The 20,682-nt window shown below is 42.6% G+C and overlaps 1 protein-coding gene across 7 annotated transcripts in view; it reads right to left on the bottom strand.

The window, feature by feature from the left end:
• Positions 1 to 1,468: 1,468 nt before the first annotated feature.
• Positions 1,469 to 20,682, bottom strand: part of ablim2 (actin binding LIM protein family, member 2) — a 116,882-nt gene continuing 97,668 nt past the window's right edge. For 3 of the 7 annotated variants that reach the window (XM_034105588.2, XM_034105589.2, XM_034105591.2), the window contains exons 14-20: positions 19,546 to 19,827; positions 15,140 to 15,247; positions 14,017 to 14,070; positions 11,835 to 11,872; positions 11,566 to 11,674; positions 11,411 to 11,469; positions 9,388 to 9,847 (exon numbers count right to left, since the gene is read on the bottom strand). In XM_034105588.2, coding sequence (XP_033961479.2) covers positions 9,740 to 9,847; positions 11,411 to 11,469; positions 11,566 to 11,674; positions 11,835 to 11,872; positions 14,017 to 14,070; positions 15,140 to 15,247; positions 19,546 to 19,827 — 758 coding nt within the window. In that variant the 3' untranslated portion in view covers positions 9,388 to 9,739. Of the gene's footprint in view, positions 3,215 to 8,874; positions 8,956 to 9,048; positions 9,057 to 9,387; positions 9,848 to 11,410; positions 11,470 to 11,565; positions 11,675 to 11,834; positions 11,873 to 14,016; positions 14,071 to 15,139; positions 15,248 to 19,545; positions 19,828 to 20,682 lie in introns of those variants that run through there. The other 4 variants (XM_034105587.2, XM_071206605.1, XM_071206606.1 and 1 more) reach the window with 4 other exon arrangements.

Below are 20,682 nucleotides of genomic sequence, written 5' to 3'. Positions count from 1 at the left end.
ACTATACAAACATCCGGACAAAGGTAAGATAGCTAATGTTATGCTAACGGAATGCTCAAAAACTGAGGTTTATCACGCATAATTATTCTGCAGGTATCTAAACTACTACATGTCATGATTAAAATCTCATTCCCTCTGTAGTGTTTTGTGTTACTGTAGTCCAGCAATTATTTTAGCAACAGGCAGTTGGCTGCCTCCCAAGCTGACCACCTTGCCATCTCGTTGCTGCTACCCCTTTCTCATAAAGTCTCCATGCTGCAAATGCATTACATGTAATCCAATAGTCCTTTTTCTTGATTTGCTGTTGCAGCCAGCAACACAACACTGTTGGTTGTAAACCGACCATGTTTAAAAAGTTAAAACTGAAAGGGGTCAACGAGTTGCGGTTGCAGGTGTCTCCCAAAGATGGCCAGTGTTGATAATGTCTCATTGCCATTCCCTAGTCACTGTAAACTAATGCAAAGACAGCCAAATAACGTGGAACTCCTGCGAAACCACGTAAGGTGATGTGTGGATCGGGACATGTGCATGCATGGAGCGCCGGATGGAACCAACCGATCCACTTAGTCTCAATGTTAATCAGTGGATATGTCCTACGTTTAAGGAACAGATAGTTAGACAATCACAAATGTTGACGAGAAGCCAGTTTAGCCTGATTAGTTCCCACTTTATTTGGAAGTTGGAGGTCTAATGTCATTGTTGCTATTTCTATATAACATTAGACACTAAGACATCCTTATGGCAGTTTCTAACACAGGCCATTGTGTCTCTAAATTAAGGGTTTTCGTGGCTGATCCCGAGTCCTGATCTGAGTCCTGGATTTCGAGTCGTGGCTGAACCCGTCACTGTGGTCCTGCCTGACTTTCATCATACTACTTCCCTGATGGCTCCCACAGGATTGTTGACATCCTCGTGGATTCATCTTTTTATTATACACACATGCATTTCCAAACATTTGGTCTACCTATGTTGTAAATGTATTATCTCTTTGATTTACACACGGCATCTATTGCACGTCTGTCCGTCCTGGGAGAGGGATTCCTCCTCTGTTGCTCTCCCTGAGGTTTCTCCCATTTTTCCCTTTAAACTGGGTTTTCTTCGGAAGTGTTTCCTTGTACGATGTGAGGGTCTAAGGACAGAGGGTCTAAGGACAGAGGGTCTGAGGACAGAGGGTCTAAGGACAGAGGGTGTCGTATTGTCATACTGATATTCTGTACACACTGTGAAGTCCACTGAGACAAATGTAACATTTGTGATATTAGGCGATATAAATAAACATTGATTGATTGATTAATTTTCTCCCCAGCTTAAGATGAACTTCATCCTTAACTATTGGAACAATATGATGTAGTTACACTACAACTCAATTCTCCATCCTAAAAAACATCCACACACGTAAAGGTCGATTCATAAGTATTGGACATTAGGCAACAATGTACTCAACTCAAGCACTTGAACCCATCGGGACTGTAGTTTGGATAAAACACTTTAATAGCAGATGCATGTTAGAAAGAGGTCATGACAGTAATGACAACAGTTAGTGTGTAACTTACAGGAGCAACACTTATTTGACACTCAGATTAAACTCAAAAGTTGATATGTTTCTTTTCAAAAGCATTCTTCTCCGGGATGCTATTCATTATACACTACACCCTTAAGATTTCAAAAATAAAATCCTTTCCTAATGCAATTAAATAAATACATAATATCGGCTAATGTAAGCAGCTGACCGGGGCATTTCAGTTAATGCAATTTAAATAATCAATCACTCAAAACACATTGATAATGTTTTCATGTTATCTGTTAACCCCGTGTTCCAACCCTCATGCACGCCTGAAGAGTTATACACCTTGGCTTGTTAGGTGAGAAATATGGAAAATATGTCAGGTATATGTCCAGTATATGTTCAGATACATCTTGCAGTATGTACGTTGGCGAGTTTTACAGTCCAGAAATCATCAAGCAAAGCTTATGGACTAAATGTGGAGCTTTTACTGTATGCAACAAAGCTTCCAAACAAACAACACACACATACAGGAGGTACATATCTATCTGAGGAAGATATAACGCAGCTAGAGCTTTGAGTTAAATCAAGCAAACCCCCACCTATAACGCAGACGTGCTGCTGCAGGTCTGTGAAGCAGCACACACAGAAGTCAGCATGGGCTTTTTCCCCATGTACAGTGACACAATCATGATTTCTTTCAGCTGTGTCTCATGACTGTTGAATGATACTTTCCAGAAGTCAACAATAGCTTATACAAAATATTTTCATTTGTTTGTTGACACCTCTGCACACCCTGAAACTGTGAGACATGTTTCCTTCAGGGCTCTTCCTTTCCTCTTTCCTTTCCCTCCTCCTTTTTGACACCCCCCTCTCTATCTGTGATGTACTGCCATGGTACGCCCTATCCAGCCTCGGCTCTCCTATCAGCGCTGATTTACAGGACGCTTGCTTACAGGAACACATATCAAAGCTCCCCAGCGAGGAACACGGCGCATGAGAAGGTGCTATTGGACCGTTTTTGAAGAAAGAGATCACAGAAGCTGACGTTTTTCTTATTCTCATCTTTGTTCTTCAAGTCTGCGGTTGCCTCACTGCCTTAAAGTAACGGTTACAATTAAATGACTTGATGAAGGAACAAAGTTTAAATAATGGAGAGACAGCAAGAGAAGCAAAACAATGTTATGTAGAGACGGATGATACAAAAAACATACACATGTCAGGACTGACAGAGTATAAGAAGCTGCACATAAGACACTCAGAAACACCTATATTTGGCCATGGTGTTTGTAAGCATGGAGACGAGGAGCATCAACACAGGCCATGCAAACGCAGCTCCTCATCCTCATCTGTAGAGTTGTCTGTCAAACATTCGGAGCACATTGCATACAGACGTTTCCAGATGCTGCTTTAACATGGTGAAAGGTTCCACAGGGAACAGGGTCCTCTCCGGCGTCAGGCAGGTGGCATGGCGTTTGACCGGTGGAAAGTAGGGGTATCACAGCGGTGCATATATAGATATTTCAAATGGGTTGCGTTTATTTTTCGGTTTTGTGGAACACAGGACGGATGCTTCTTGAGACACTTTTCTTTTTTCTAAAAGAGACGTGCCTTCTTCTTCAGATCGGTCTTCTTCCAGAGGGCCAGGCGGTCAAACTTCTGCAGGGTCATGCAGAAAACCTGTTGGAAGTCCTCAGGAGATAGATGTCTCTGCAGAAGCATAGCACACAAGAAAAATACATTTACTTTTAAGCAAAACACCTATATATACATGTAGCAGGTCACATTTGAAGAAACGGCCTTCATTACTCACATGAATAACTTTGAGACTGTGTTTGGGCATTGTCTTCTACCAACAGTCAACTTGGTTGCTTTTAACGCTGAAGGAAATCTATCTGTAAACCAGACTAAGAAGTTTCAGTAGAAGTTAAACCTACTGCCACAGCATCTTGACCCTACTGAAGGTGCACAATTCCCACCATAATAATTGTGAATGTATTGAACAACTTCTATTTTGTTGTATATGTTTTAGAACATGCTGCATTAGAAAAAAAGCTCCAGGAGAGATAGTGGTTTGTAAAAGAATTACACCACAAGGTCAAATATCTGTCTTTACAAAAAATGGTTTACATCTTGCACACTTTAAATGTGGTTATAAAACCATTTAAATGTTTGCTCAGAAGTGCATTACGCATACATAAAATATGATTTAGGTATAAATATATTTAGATATGTGCTCTCTAAAAGTGAACTGATAACTTAACAAAACAAATTTTATTTCAATTTGAAAGTTCACTGCTATGTGTTCCAGCAGTCCAGATGGTACCAGCGTTCTCTGTTCTGTGTTGATGGTTCTTCGACGGGCTTAACTCAAATGAACCAGATGTCTTGAGTCCTTTGGCTTGGTCCTTTAAAACTTCAAACTGAATCAATGGAATCATTCCTGCCACAGACCAGCTTTACTTCTCTCTCCCAATACTGAATAAAGTTTACTCTCAGGCTGACACAGAAGAGATATATCCTTAAATGTTGTTTGTTTTCACAACAAAAGCAGGGGTTATAATGCCTTCTGTGTTAAGGTTTTGACATATCAAATTCCACTGAGAAGTTCATCCAAACACAACTCCTATCCAAACACATGAGAAACCACAAGTAAGAAATGTAAGTTATTATTTTATAATCAAACCATTATTATTGAATTTGTAAGCATATTTCACACACTTTAATGTTTTTATAGAGTATGAGTACATTATTTGTTTAAGAGATTAATATATTTTACTCGCATTGAAGCACTGTAAACATTTAATGACTCTGATCCTCCTTTAACTGTCAGAACAGCTGCAGTGAGCAGACGGCTGTGCAGCTGGGGGCGGAGCTTTGATTGAGAACAGCTGCAGTGAGCAGACGGCTGTGCAGCTGGGGGCGGAGCTTTGATTGAGAACAGCTGCAGTGAGCAGAAGGCTGTGCAGCTGGGGGCGGAGCTTTGATTGAGAACAGCTGCAGTGAGCAGACGGCTGTGCAGCTGGGGGCGGAGCTTTGATTGAGAACAGCTGCAGTGAGCAGACGGCTGTGCAGCTGGGGGCGGAGCTTTGATTGAGAACAGCTGCAGTGAGCAGACGGCTGTGCAGCTGGAGGCGGAGCTTTGATTGAGAACAGGCTTGTTTGAGACAAGCAAGACCTGCGCAGTTGCGATCAACGTCTTGCTAGTGCGTTGCATGATGGTTAGTCATGTTGTCCGACTTGCTCTGGAGGCTCGCCCACATGAGACTTTGAAATCTCGCGGGACAAAGACGCCCGCAGCCTTGAGAGCGAGGCGAGGCGAGTTGGCGCAGTTGCTCTCCACGAGCTGCGGAAGCGAAATGCTTGATGGGAAACGGCTCGCTGGTATCTCGAGCTGAGCGCTCATTGGTGGTGTTTACCACGTGCTGCTGATGAAACTCTCCAATTGGCTGGCAAAAGTTTGTTGTTGTTTTGTGTCAGTTTTACGTCGCCACATCCATTCCCATTTTTCATCATTGTTCCACAATGTTTATCATCATGAAATTAATATCTATATATTTTATACTATACTGCTTACCGTTTTCATACTTTATATATCTTAGCATATTCATACACACTGTTCATACTGCTCACAGGCTGATATCTCGTGTATTAATACACACTGTTCATACTGCTCACAGGCTGATATCTCGTGTATTAATACACACTGTTCATACTGCTCTCAGGCTGATATCTAGTGTATTCATACCCCACTGTTTATTCATCATTCAATTCATTCTATATGTTATTCTGTAGATTGTGTACATTACTTTTCACTTTACTGCTTGTTGCACCTGGTTAGAAGCTAAACTGCATTTCGTTGTCTCAGTACCTGTAATATGTGCAATAACAATAAAGTTGAATCTAATCTTGAGCAGGAACAAATGTATTTACTTAGTACATATCTGACATTAACGATTAAACACATTTGTGCATTCTTTATAAATGCAAACCGAGTCAAGCCGACTCCGGAGGTGGCGGTATGCACCTTAAAGTTGTTTGCAATCCGCCAAAAAAACCGAGAGAAGAAGAAGAAGATGAAGAAGCCGTCTCCGAGCTGTCCGACTTCAGGCGAGCTTTTTGAGACCTCCCCCGGCTGCGATCGGCTACTCTCGTCTACTTTCGAGGCGAGCCGCAATGTGTCTCAAACAAGCCTAACAGCTGCAGTGAGCAGACGGCTGTGCAGCTGGGGGCGGAGCTTTGATTCAGAACAGCTGCAGTGAGCAGACAGCTGGGGGCGGAGCTTTGATTCAGAACAGCTGCAGTGAGCAGACAGCTGGGGGCGGAGCTTTGATTCAGAACAGCTGCAGTGAGCAGACAGCTGGGGGCGGAGCTTTGATTCAGAACAGCTGCAGTGAGCAGATAGCTGGAGGCGGAGCTTTGATGCACGAGTAGCGATAACACCTCTGTGTAGTCTGCACTCATGTATCCTCGCTCTCGTCTCCTCTGGAATCCCTGCCCTCCTCTCTCCTCAACTCCTCTCGCCTCGAGAGGAGTGGAGGGACATTGGGATGAACCTCCCACTTCCAGTCTGTAAGCCAGGCCTAAACTACATCCTGAGCTTCTATGTTCACATCAATAGAAATCTGTATCAATCTTCTCATTTCACTCTCTGGAGGAAAGCAAACAATTTGTTATACTTACTTTGTTTCCTTCTTGTCTACTATTTCTCTGCACTGTGCACTAATCCTGATGGATCTTTGTGTCGTCACCTCCCACAGCAGCCACAAGAAACTGGTCAGAAATGTCCCATTCGGTTGTATTGCCTCTTGATGGAGTGTCTCTGTCTTGGCTTGAGTTTGATTTTTGAAATTGGTTGAGCAGCTGATTTTTTTGCAGCAAACCAGCAGCACTCTGGGGTCAGGGATCAGGAGCCATGTTTGGTAAAACAGAGGTTGCACTATACTGTATGTGATGCCAAAGACAGGGAGTTCTCATGTTAGGCGTATCGAAGGGTGCAATATTTTATTCGGCCTCCCAGAACGGTTTCAGGAACCTTTTTCCCTGCTGCATGGCAAAACTCAACAGTTATATATCGTTTTCAAATGGGGTTTTAAATCCTATGTGGAACTTTATTTGAGACTACTTCACTGACAATAATTCTTCCTGTTTTTAACTGAGGAATCTCAATCTGTAAATAGGTAGTTTAAGAATAACAGGGTTCATACACTTTTTCACCAATGATTTTCAATGACTTTTCCATGACTTCTCCATGACCGTTACCTAATTTTCCATGACCAAAAACATTACTCTTTCTCAGCGGTACCACTGAAAATTGTTTATCTTAAAATGGAACAGGAAAATAAGGTCTGCATATGAAACATGTTGTGCCTATCTAAAAACAAATCCAATAGGCTTACTAGCTTCTATACGCTAAAGCAACTAAAATCTCTCACCAGCAACATTTCTCGTCAGTTAAATGCCATTTTACGTTTCATTACTATACAATACAGTATTTATTATCATTATAGTATTACTATTTCGGCGAAAACCATGACGTTATTCTGCTGTCCGTCAGCCTCTCCTGGTGTCAGCCTCTCACCAGATCAACCACAGTAGTGTTAGTTTGGTTGAGGACTGACGGAGACTAATGCCAGAGAGTTGAGAGGACACTATTGTTAATACTGTAAAATAAAGCTCTCATCTAAATAAAACTCAAGGCTTCAGTATCTTCACATAAACTAGCATTATGATGCCTGACGATGACATCACCAGCAATCCAAGCTGGTTTAAAGGGGACCTATCATGCAAAATGCACTTTTGTACGTCTTTTATACATGAACATGTGTCCCTGGTGTGTCAGGGAACTCGCCAAGTGTCAGAAAACACAACCCTCTCTCTTTTCCTTCGTACCCAAATCTCTAAAAACGGGGCAGCAACGGATCTGATACAGACTGATACAGATTTGAAATTGAAACGGGGTGCTCCGCCTATATGGGCAACTCTCCACCTATCAGGGGAATGAGAGGTTGCGTGGCATGGTAACAGTATGGTAACAGCATGGTAACATGACGCTCGTGCCTCGCCCCCCAGGTCAGCTGCAGCTCATTTGCCACAGAATCAGCCCTTGTGAAGACAGGGCTGGAATAGAGCAAATAGAGCGAAATGAGGCATGGCTAAAATGCATGATCTGTTTGGTATTTTGAAAAAAAAACGTCACAGACATGTTTTATATAGGTATGGCCCTACAATATATTATTCATATATAGCATGATAGGTCCACTTTAAGGTACCATTCTTTTAGAACACGTCAATGATTCTAAAAAACACTGTTTACTTTTACTGATGTAGCAGGATATCTAAAGATCCTTCCATTAATGTTTCTACTTTGGGTGGATTAAATCTAATTCAATAAATTAACAATTGAAAATATGCTATCTGATCTGAACTAATATGAAATCCCTGCTGAATCCATTTGTATTGAATCAACATTGAACTGAAACGGATGTGAAATGTATTTTTAGGTTTCTGTAGGTTCCTAATTATTCATCAAGTCATTTGAGGATAGATACACAGGCAGCTGTAGAGCTCAAAATGGTAATTTCAACCCCCCAAATTAAACCCCTACAACATTTGGGAGGCGTGTGGCGCAGTGGATAGAGCCTTGGTGTTCGGGGGGGTCACACGGGGGGGTCACAGGTTCAAACCCCACTGCAGTCAGCATGACGTTGTGTCCCTGGGCAAGACACAGTATTGAGTATGTAAGTCGCTTTGGATAAGAGCGTCTAACAAATAACATGTAATGTAATAATGTAATTTATTTTCACCAGCAACAAAAAGTAAATCTGCATTTTTAACTTCAATTAAATGTAATGCCAATTGTATCCTATCACATTGTCTCAAAATCCATTCGCAAACAAGCTGTCAAGAATATCATTCGGGTAGAGAAAAAATGAAATCGATTTTAATTGTATTATATTAAACTAAATTACTTGTTTTCTTTCTGAAGTAAAGTGAAAGATATGTAGTCTAAACATCATTTGGGCACTGGGCATTAAATATGAGCTCCTGTGGTTTTCCTTTTTTGTTTCTACTACAATTGTTTTATTTTTCTGGGATAACACTTCACTCAGAGCTGCTCTCTGACACGGAGCCTAGTCTGTATCATGATTCATGACACAATACAATTCCAATAATGACACCCCTGTCCACATATTTGTGGCCAAAGAGTTATCCATTGTTTATAAAAACAAAAGGAGGCCATATGGAAACCATCTTTACAGAAATGAAAGACCTGGCTGATACTCGATCCTTCTTAGTTCAGCTCTCTGGCTGTGCCTTCACTTCTCTTTTAACGGCCTGTGTTAGATTAGATTAGGATTAGAGCTCACCTCCAGTCTGGTGCGGTCCACGTCCCTGGGAAGCTTCACTTTCACTCTATGCGTCACCGCCAGAACTTCATAAGGGTAGATCTGGCACACAGAGAGTAAGCATTGTGGGAGATTTATTAGCTAAGCAGCCAAGACTGTTATTCGTAATGTATTACCAAATGAGGGAAATCTTACCTTGTATTCTGAGAGGCATGAAAAGAGAGAAAGAGAGAATTAGTCTGCTGGAAAAAAAAGTTTTTATTTGAAACGCACACAAGCGTGCACGCGTGCACGCACGCACGCACGCACGCACGCACACACGCACACACACACACACACACACACACACACACACACACACACACACACACACACACACACACACACACACACACACACTAATAATTCTGCAGCTGGAAAGATGACATCATCGCCCAACATTGTTACCTCCAGTAACTGATCTGGAGCCAGAGCTGCAGGGCTCTGCGTGATTGGTCACAATGTAATCAGAGACTGCAAACTGAGCTAAGATATGTACTAAAGGAAAGATGACACAGGCCGTTTTACATTTGATGGTTTAAGATGATTAAATGATACTATTATCTGGAGGGAAAGGTCTCTTTTGGGTCTTGTAATATATTGTGAAATAATATTTGGGAGTTCTACTTAGTGTTTCTATAATAAACATCCATTTATTTGTTGCTAACAGCTGTAGGAAGTTTAAGACATTCAGCACTTTTACTATTGTTTTTTCATATCTGGATCAGAACTTTTAAATCCAAAGTGTCAAAAAGATTAGAAAGTCTACCGTCCAAATGTCTGCAGGTTTTGCAGTGTGTGCTTGAGTGTATGGTATTTTACATTTTCAATTGAAGCACTGTTAGCACTAAAACAGCTTGCAAATCCTACCATGAGGAGGAACATAACACTCACCTCTCATGCCTCCCCAGCTATGGGAGTCTGGGTCCCCTTCATCCTCCATCATCTCAGCAGCCTATAGGAACACACACACACACACACACACACACACACACACACACACACACACACACACACACACACACACACACACACACACACACACACACACACACACACACACACACACACACACACACACACACACACACACACACACACACACACACACACCCTTCAGACCTCATTCACATGTCCTGGCCCACTTCATGTTGCCAAGAACAGGTCTTCATGGTCAGTTTCACTACGTTGCCTTTGCTTTGATCCCATTCTTTCGGGTTGACCAATAGGAAGCCAATATGACACATTACTCTGATAGTGAGCTTACATTTCTTAGTTTGGAGTAGAAGGGCAGAACAAGTCACCCTTTGGTATGGTTACAACACTCCCCCATGAAAGATTACAGGCTATCTCAAGGGGCACGACGGGCTGTTTGTGAGGGTCCGGTCACCTTTTCTTAGTTCTGAGAGGTAAGCGTTTTTCTGATTCAAATTGTTTCTGCGTTGTGCATTGGTCTGTCTTCCGTTAACATTTGTTCAATTCAAATGTTAAAGAGTATTTTTTTAAAGATGTGAAAACTTTATTAAGTGCACTTGCCCAGTAAGTGGATGTTTAATGGAAACGTGTTCAATAATGTATGACCATTTCTCCACCAACACTGAAAACAATACAGAATAAAAATCCCATTATACCTATTCCAACATACATGTCAACAGTGTCAACACACTAACCAGTCATTACACAGCACAACCTAGTGGTCGCAAACACAACTTCCAAACACCTCAGCCATTTCTCTGAAGAAGCAGTGAAATATGTTCATGTCCTCTTATTGCAACACTTCTGGATCAACCCAGACGTCTAATGCGCCTGAGTCACAAAGGTAAGGGTACATCTACAGCAAAACCTGCCGTATGCAGAATGATGTAATTGTTGAACACATCTGGAAATATGAATGATGTATCGTATATTTTATTTTGGGTTGTATATGAGTAGCTCTGGCGAGGGTTTTTTGGTCAATTCTGATGATCAAAGTCCATGCTGGGATCCAAAGGGTAAGATTAGCAGAGAGAATGTTAACAAAGTCCCATGTAATTAAAACACATTTGTGTGAAGTGCAACAGTAATTGTATTACCCATCTGTGTACTGCTCAATCGTTCTTCCAATATTAAAATACATTTTTGTCACAAAAGTAGCAACAGAGGCCCGAGCTGTGACTGAAACAAGTTATTTTGCATTGATAGTTTTCGGATGATCAGTTAAAGGAAGTGAAACGTGCAATATATCCTTTGGCAATTCTACTGTGCAATAACCATCATAATTGTTTTTGTGCAAAAGATAATTTTGAAACCTTAATACGTTCATGTTCACTTATCTATTAAATGCTGCTACACATTTTTGTAGGCATGGATTAGTACTTTATTGTCTTTATTTAATGTGTGCCTTTTCTCTATATTGAACATGTTAGCTACTTAATAATTGCTTGCCTTTTTATCTGCTATGTCACATGTGCTGTGGTGCTGTAAATGTCCCGCTGCGGACAGTATAACGTTCTCATCTCCTTCTGCAGCTGCAGCTCACCTTGTAGATGCCATTTCTTCCATAGCCAGGTAAGGATGCAGTCTTATTGTAGGGGAAATCTGGTAAATAAACACATCCACACACATGAGCTATCTATCACTGGATATTGTTGGATTCTTGTTCATGACAGCGGGCTGAATTTGAGATATCCTCACTGGGCTGCGAGGTGTCGGTGGGCAGACTGCAGGTGGACTTGCAGGGGTCCAGCTCCTCGGGGCCCATCTGGCCATCAATCTCACTCTTTAAAATCATCCAACTGGTCCTCTGTGAGGAAGAGAGACGGGGGGAGACGGAGGTGATGGATGATTGGATTATGGCAAAGTATGAGTTAATGAATTAGTAAATGGATGTACAGTATTTGTAAAGTTTAGGAAAATGACTTGATTAGAGAAAGACAAAAACACGCATCCGCACGTCGACCCACCTTACTGTCCTCCCCATCCTGCCAGGACGTTCTAGAAGCTGTGAACACAGTCAGATGTTAGTGTGCTGGATCACACACTGAGCAGAGTTTCACTCAACAAGTATTTCAATGGAATTAGTCAATTGCTATGAAATCAACAACAGCGACCATTGCAACATTACAGACGGTCTAATCTCTCCTGGGTTTAGTAACCATGGCAATCTGTGCTACTCAGCAAATAGACTCTTGTGCTTTGACTTAATGTGCTGTTGCTTGTCCACTACTATCCAGTAAGTGTTACGGAAACACATAACACTAAACAATGCTTAATAACACAATTCAGAAACTGTCTCATGGAATCAATAAACCCTGTAGCCGACACAAACAAATCTCAAATGATTCTTAAATGCTCTCTGTGAGGAATGATAATGACACAAACGTATCCATGGCTCTCAATCCAAACAATGTCAACTAAATTGCATTAAAGCGAGGAGCACCTTTCGTGTCAACATTATTATAATCTTTGACATAAATTACCAGTTTAAGAGAACAAATTATTTGGAGAGCATGATTTCTTTTGCAAAAATGAAGCTTCCTTTTATTGATTTTGGTCAATGGTAATGTCTATGGTGATATGATCACTAACCAAATACCTGCTAAAGCATTAGCACAATGCTACACAGATTGAGCTTCAGTTCATAGCTTATCATTGCCCCACACAAAGAAGTGTAGTCCATTGTCCATGTACACAACTCCAAGGTTAAATCATTAGATACACTCTTCACCTTGGATAGGAAGATAAATAATACCCCCCCACACACACTTTTTGGCAGACAGCACACACCTTGTCAGTGACCTCATGTCTGCGTGTACACACACTCTCAAGGTGCTGACAGCAGTTGTATCCATCTGTAGGACTATGCTGTGTGCAGCTGATTAACCGGTCATATCTGATGTAGCTGATAAGAGATCTATGTCAGGGTGTTTTGAGTAACCCTGTCATGTGAACACATAAGTTGAGGGCAACTACAGTGAAAAGTGCTCATCATAAATGGTCACACACAAACAATGGTGAGGGAAGAAGACACGTGACCGAAACAGTGACCGGTACAACAGTGATGCCACCATACGAAGGAATCATGTGCTCAACTCCTCACAGTCATAACCATCACACGGGCTGGTGAGATGAGTGCAGAGACACGCATGCACACTTCAGAGCCTGTCTGGGGCTCTATGAGAGCCTACATAGCTGAACTTAACACACTAAATGAAGAAGAAAGGGGGGAGACTACCAATGTATGTGTATGTTTTCTTTTCTTTCTTCCTTGTGTCTCTTTTTATCTGCTTGTTTTTGTTATATTAATATATATATATTTTTTTTTAATTTGTTCTGTCTTTGTATACATGTATGTATGTAGGTACGTGTATGTATGTGCATGTGTACATGTGTGTGGGTATGTACACACACGTATGTGTATGTGTATATGTGGGTATACATATGTGAGTATATGGGTACATGTATTACTGTTACTATTCTTTATTCCCTTATCTATACATTGTCTTTTAATATTATCTTCTACAGTACATTACTTTAACCTATACATGTATCTATTTTATTTAGTTAGTTATTTAATTTACTAGCTAGGACTGGGAGGGGGGGAAAGGGGAAAAATAAATAAAAATATTGACTGTATAAATGTAAACTCATTGTGCCTTTCTTACAGCCATCAGTCCCAAGTGGGTTTGATTATAACGATCTGAAATCATGTCCGATCAAACTTGATATTAGCGAGAGGGAGGAACTGGGCTCCCTCTTATTAGGCTGACACTGAGCCAACAACTGTGGCTGCACAGGTTTCTTCTAGAAGCAGAAATGTTCAATCATGTTCGAGTCTGGCACAACTTCAATTGATGATGTCACAGAATGTGTTTTGCTAACTAATGCAAAACATCCCTGGAGACATCCCTAATTAGAATGTGGTTAGAATAGAACATATGTGAATGCTTCATCCTGTGGGCCAGGGTCCCTAGAGCTACAGTGGGTACCCTCGCTGCAGTGCTCTCACACCGCCCTATGCATGGAGCTCCATGGGTTCTACTGAAGGAGGAAGAGATGAACAGGAGAATCACGAGGTGCTGACGGCAGGCGGCATGCAACACATCGTGCAGAGACCAGAGGATGTTAGGAGGGAGGAGACTGTACCATGCTGTTTGTAGATGGGGGGTTTTCTATAGATATTATCTTTGACCAGAGTCTCTGAAGATGTGAACAGACGCAGAGGAAAGAAAAAGGAAGAAGCCAACATGAGAGGGGGAAAGAGAAAGAAAGAGAATGGAGAAAAAGAAGCATGAGTTAGCCGTTTTGAGGGATGAGGTATTTTAAAACAAAGTAAAAAGCGGCCGCAGTATTGGTTAAAAATAAAGACATTTTTCATTTTTATAATTGCAAATCAGACACAATATTTTTCATGCAACATATTCAAAAATATATCATGATATTGGTCTTTGCTGAATTAGAGGTTATTTAATGCAAAACAATTCAATAGTATAAGAAACCACACATCGTCCCATCAGATAGTATTAGCATTCTTTTTAGATCGTTGAATAAAAAAGGCCCTTTTATTCCAGCTGCCAGCGCTGTGAACCCGGAGTGTTGAGGACCAATGTGTTATGTTAGAGACGTATATTACAGGTCCCTAGCACATAGACAACTGCCAGATGTGCATCTAAAGTATCTCCTGCCAGATGTGCATCTAAAGTCTCTCCTTGTATCCAATCCCCTCTAGTCAGAAGACACATTTGGTAGAATTACTTTTTCAAACGCTGTTGGACCAAATAATGGGGCAACATACCAAGTGCTGAGGTCACACATGGGGCTAAAGGCTGCTTCTATGCTTCTACAGTCTCCACTCATAAAACCCACACACACCAAAGCTGTGGCAGAGCTGTGAAGCGTATAGTCACGGAGAAAGGGCTCCAATGAACAAAACAACCTCATATTTGTGAAACATCTTTTTAAGCTGCCACGGGTTGACGTGTAACCACGCTGTAGAAGAGAGAGCTTCTTATCTTCAGTCACAGGTCACTCGGTAACCTTACCTACGCCTAAGTATCAAGTTACAAAATAATACTTACATTTTTACAAAAGATCGTTATAGTTAACAAATCAGTTGGCAACAGTTATTTTGCGAAAGCTTGTATATTTATAGTAAATTGTTACAATGGGACAGCTTCCCTTGTGACTCATCTCCGTATTGCTAATGCCAGCCACACAACGTGTTGCAGGACAACGAGAGGAGCAAGCCGAGCAGGGGGCTGTTGCCTACCTGGAACGTGGAAGTGCCGCGGAGCAGCCACGTATGTGGAGGCAGAGGAAGGGGATTTGCCATCAGAGTAGGTGGATAAGCTGGGGGTGCTCCGCCCACTCTCACTGCCTTCAGGGGGGAAGTCGGGTAGGCGTTGCAGATGAGAGGCAACAGGGAAAGGGTTTGGATGAAACAAAGGGTGTGGGGCAAGAAGGCAGCATTAGGGTAGATGGCAGGTCCTCTTGGAGAGCCACGAGCACCAGGCGGGCTTGGTGCTCACTTGAATATGTGACACTACAAAGTCATGACATGTTTGTGTATTATTATGATCTACATTAGGATAACGCCCATGAAGGCAACCCTGTGTGTTATAGGACATGTGTCTGGTTTCTGTGTGTGTTATGAGTGTGACATTGTTACACTCGTTAACATTTAGCTGACTTCCTTTATGTGTTCCTATTGTTACATCACAGGCAGGCGAGGTGACGAAGGCACTGGCACCCTGAGGCCAACAGTGACACACACTCCACATCCAGTTTAGAGAAAGACACAGTAGAGAGAGTTTAACATCGTGCAGGAGGAGTGTCAGCGGATGGAAAACACACACTCTCCCCCCCCAGACAGAGAGACACACACTCTCCCCCCTCAGACAGAGAGACACACACTCTCCCCCCCCAGACAGAGAGACACACACTCTCCCCCCCCAGACAGAGAGACACACACTCTCCCCCCCCAGACAGAGAGACACACACTCTCCCCCCCCAGACAGAGAGACACACACTCTCCCCCCTCAGACAGAGAGACACACACTCTCCCCCCTCAGACAGAGAGACACACACTCTCCCCCCCCCAGACAGAGAGACACACACTCTCCCCCCCCAGACAGAGAGACACACACTCTCCCCCCCCAGACAGAGAGACACACACTCTCTCCCCCCCAGACAGAGAGACAAACACTCTCCCCCCCAGACAGAGAGACACACACTCTCCCCCCTCAGACAGAGAGACACACACTCTTCCCCCCCCAGACAGAGAGACACACACTCTCCCCCCCCAGACAGAGAGACACACACTCTCCCCCCCCAGACAGAGAGACACACACTCTCCCCCCCCAGACAGAGAGGGACCATCGGATGAGATCACTTACATACACAGCAAGGCTGTTAGTGTTAGTGACTGATCTCTCACACACACACACACACACACACACACACACACACACACACACACACACACACACACACACCACACACACACACACACACACACACACACACACACACACACACACACACACACACACACACACACACACACACACACACACACACACACACACACACACACACACACACACACACACACACACACACACACACACACAGCAAAGTACTCGTAGTGCAGGTCTAAACGATGGGCAGATCCTCAATAGAACAAATGTTCAAATTCGGCTGTGATCGTAGCAACATCGGCCATTCGTGAGGGCATCTAAGCCATCGTATGACCGCCGGTGGAGTTTCTCAGGCTCCGGCAGCAACTTCGTGAGCGGCAACTTCGTAAGGCACTCGTGAGGGCATCTTGTCAAATCGTGTCATCTTCGTGTTATCATCGGTGCATTCACCCTCACTCTGATCGGGGCGAATGCCCGATGGCACCGAGGATAACAACATGCCCTCACGATGGCCTTACGAAGGGCAAAATTGACACACGAATTCAACACGAAAATGAACCTTCGGCAATTTTTTGGCATGCCAAAGATTTTGCCTCCGCTCACGAAGTTGCTGCCGGAGCCTGAGAAACTCCGCCGGCGGTCATACGATGGCTTAAGATGCCCTCACGAACGGCCCGATGTTGCTACGATCACAGCCGAATTTGAACGTTTCCTTTATCGTGTGTCCATCGGGTTGTTTTATTGCACAACAAAATCATGTAAACATGTTATGTAAATAACCCAATTTGTGTTCTGTGAAACTAAAAAGGATATAATATATTATTTTGAAGGACAGTTGACAGGAAATTGTTGTTGTTATGGAAACAACATTACGGAGAAAACGTAATATTTTCTACATATAAAGACGGATAAAGTAAAGAACAAAGTCTGAAGATATCAGTACAGTATCATAGTACTGTAACATAATTGTTTTTGGTACTTTCGTTGCAGTTGAATGTCTTAAATGTAATGTAAATGTTGCCTTCGTGTGTGGTTCGGGGCCACCTTCGTGCGAAATTCACAATTCCATATTCGTGTGTCCATCAGGTGTCAATTTCGGGACAGTGTGACAGGGCCTTAACAAAAAATAGGAGAAGTAGGGAAATGATAAAAAAGCATGCTTTATTCAGCCTTGCAAGGGTGCATTATTCAGCCTTGCAAGGGCATACACTCTCTCAAGTTTCCAAATGATACAAAACAGCTCTAGGTCATTTGTACAAACAGTTCAGTGTGTGCTACTTCCTGTATCGCCGGATGATAAGAAAATGGAAATCGGGCTTATTGCCCACTGATGAAAACACTTGAATTGAAGTAGTACACACTGCGAGTCATGCCCTGGAAGAATCTCAAACCGGCATCAACGCTTATTGCCATATGTCAGAGAGATTGAAAGTCAGACTCCCACAGCGCCTTCTACAGTATGACACTTATAAGGGGAACCTGACAGCTCATTCAAGTTTAAGCCTTTTGTAATGAAATCTTTTTCACGGCATGTAAGGAAAAGTTAAGGCCTTAACAAGAACAACGACCAATGTTTTTTTTATTCCACTGGAACTGGCAACCAAATGACTACTCTGTCGCTCAAGCTATTTCCTTTGTCCCCTCATCTTTCCCCTCGGAGAACTCCCCCCTCAGCCTCTCTTCACTGCGAAGGAAAAACCACCAAAACCCTGGAACGCGTGTTTGTGATTTTTCTGTGCAAAAGTGAAAGCTCCCACTCCTCCTTTTAATCCGCAAGATCCAAGCTAGCAGATGTGAAAAACATGTGTCCCTACTGTAAGGGTTCTGTGAGTAAAAGCAAGGCTTTGGAACATTCTTGGTGCAGGAGGTACTGTTTGAAAGAGGGCTTTTCCTTTTCATTAGAACAAAACACTTGATTTGTTTAAATGCATGCCTTGTACAGTCTTGTCAAACCCTGGACCTTGATTACTTTATTGGACTGTACTGAACATCCCTGTTCAAAGGTAAGGCTGTTGCCGCTCTGGAGGCAGTGGTCCCTTCAGACCAGGTACTTGAGGTAGACCTCTCAAAATAACAATATCTATTTCAGGATAAAGCTATTTGGGTTGAAATGAGTTTAACATTAAAGTGACAGCCTTAACCTAATGTTTTCAAAATAAGTGGCTGAATATAGTCAAGAGAGTTGTTTGGCAATGTTCTTGTGCTTATCTTCAGCCTCCCTGCACACCGCTGTCATTGTATCAGTTAACAAAACACAAAGCCTCAAATCTGGTTCACAATCACATCAAGGACAAAAGGACAACAGACGAGTGTTCATTCGGGAAAACAACAGATCAGACAAAGGCAGGCAACAATGAAGTTATCGACCTTCCTCCGAATGCCACATGTGTCAGGTTCAAGTGAAACCATGCAAACAACCACCACGCCCACAGACACGAGTGAACACGCAACATGAGAACACTGCGTGGTCCAACCAATGCACCTCGATGCACCCGATGAAACCCAACAACACCACAATATTGGACAACAACATCACACAACCTGCTTTCCATTCCACTGGGGAGACACACAAAGAGGAGACACACTTCAGGGGCTTTACCGTTAGGAGGAGGGAAACTGAGATGCAGGGATGTCCTAGCTTTAGAGTCAGGGGGGGGGTCCTGTTTGAACCCTGAAGGGATGGGCAGATCAGGGGGTGGGGGCAGAAGGGAGGTGTTGGATAAGCCTTTCTGCAGGAGTTACAGCGTGCAAGTGGAATGTGCACAGTACTGGTTTGTGATGTTGATGAAAAGACGATCGGACTGTGGTTACCCAGATGCAACACAGCGGCCCAGGCCTTCCCTTTCCCCTCATGGGTAACGGGTCTATGGTAACCAGGGTAACTCGTCTTGAGTGTCCAACACATGGTTAGTGTGGTGCTCGACCCCAGCCCATGCAACGTGAGGTTCGTTCAGTGGTCACATCACAGCACTCCATTCTTAAAGAACTTTGGTCGAATACAGAGAGGACTGATTGTATCTGCCGTAGGGAAGCTGGTTCCATTGTTCTAGTCCTTAATGCAAGGTTTGTACGTTTTCTTTTCAGCTTGGAGAACACATTAGAAACTGTGCTTTAGGGGCACTATGAAATAATAATAATAGTAATAAGGATGACGGTTTTTGGTTTTGTCTAGGGTTTGACATCAAAAGAAGTTCTGACAAGTTGTCCACTGTCTGTATTGGACCAGATCTTGGTTGGTCTCAGCGTGCTTTGATACCTCTGAAGTAAGGGATGTAGTTGTGCTGCTGCAGCATGGCCAGGGTGGTGGGGTTCAGGTGATAGGACAAGCCTGCACTGCCCACTACTGGTGTGGGCGACAACTTGCCACCGCCACCCCCACTCTCTTCAGCCCCAGCAGGACAGTGAGCAGGGACAGAAGGTGAGTCCTTGGCCACAGTGGAGGGGCACCTAATGGCCCCCACGAGGGTTGGAGGCAGGGGGAGAGAGCTGGAGTCTCGGGCCTGGCTGCCGGGTCTACCCCCAAGGCTTACCTCTGGCCCTGAACGTCCAATCAGATCAAACATCATCTTTAATGGAAGTTGGAAAGTATTGTGTATCTTTACAGTTACTTTCTTGTTGCAATTTAGCATGTAAATAAAAGCAAGACTGATGAAGTTAAACAATGAATGATGCAATACATATTTAGATTTTAAAGCCTCTATTTATCAAGCTTAGGAAATTGCTGTATGACACATACTGCACTTAATTAATAAAAGATTCACCTACTTTTTACCAAATTAGCGTACTTTTCCTATTTTTCAAGCCAACCACTCTTTAGCTGTCAAAGATACAGTATGTATTGATTTTGAGATAATGTTATAGCATACATTATTACAGTATTACTTTAGGTTCAGTTTTATTATACTTCATTAGCAAATAATCTAACTAAATCAATAAAGTAATACTGCATCTATTTATTTTGTATCTGCACACAGAGAAAAACAAAAAACAAGTCACGATGTCTACTTTGTGGTAGCTCTCAAGTCTTACAAGAAGCTGGCGGGATCAAGTCGTAGGTACAATCTGTAGAAGGGATTCTAAACTCTTGGTTACACTTTTGATAGATGATAGAATGAAGCAATGACAGGTACATATTTACAGACTAAAAGCAGATATTAACTTAGCTTGACAACCATGCAGTTTTCAGAATATCCAATGGATTTTGACAGAGGAATTTAAGGATTGCCGCTTTTAATCACGCAGTAGAGAAGCATGTCATTACATTTCTGGTTTTGGGTATCCGGAAATCTTCTCAGAATACATGAGAATTTCATTTTGGATGTTTGTAGCTGATGTGTTCTAAATATAGTAAGCAAGCATGTTTCCCACTCATCTTGTTTCCTAATAAATGTGC

The sequence above is a fragment of the Pseudochaenichthys georgianus genome, chromosome 18 (genome assembly GCF_902827115.2).
Source record: "Pseudochaenichthys georgianus chromosome 18, fPseGeo1.2, whole genome shotgun sequence".
NCBI lineage: Eukaryota > Metazoa > Chordata > Actinopteri > Perciformes > Channichthyidae > Pseudochaenichthys > Pseudochaenichthys georgianus.
This window is presented reverse-complemented; position numbering and strand designations above follow the sequence as displayed.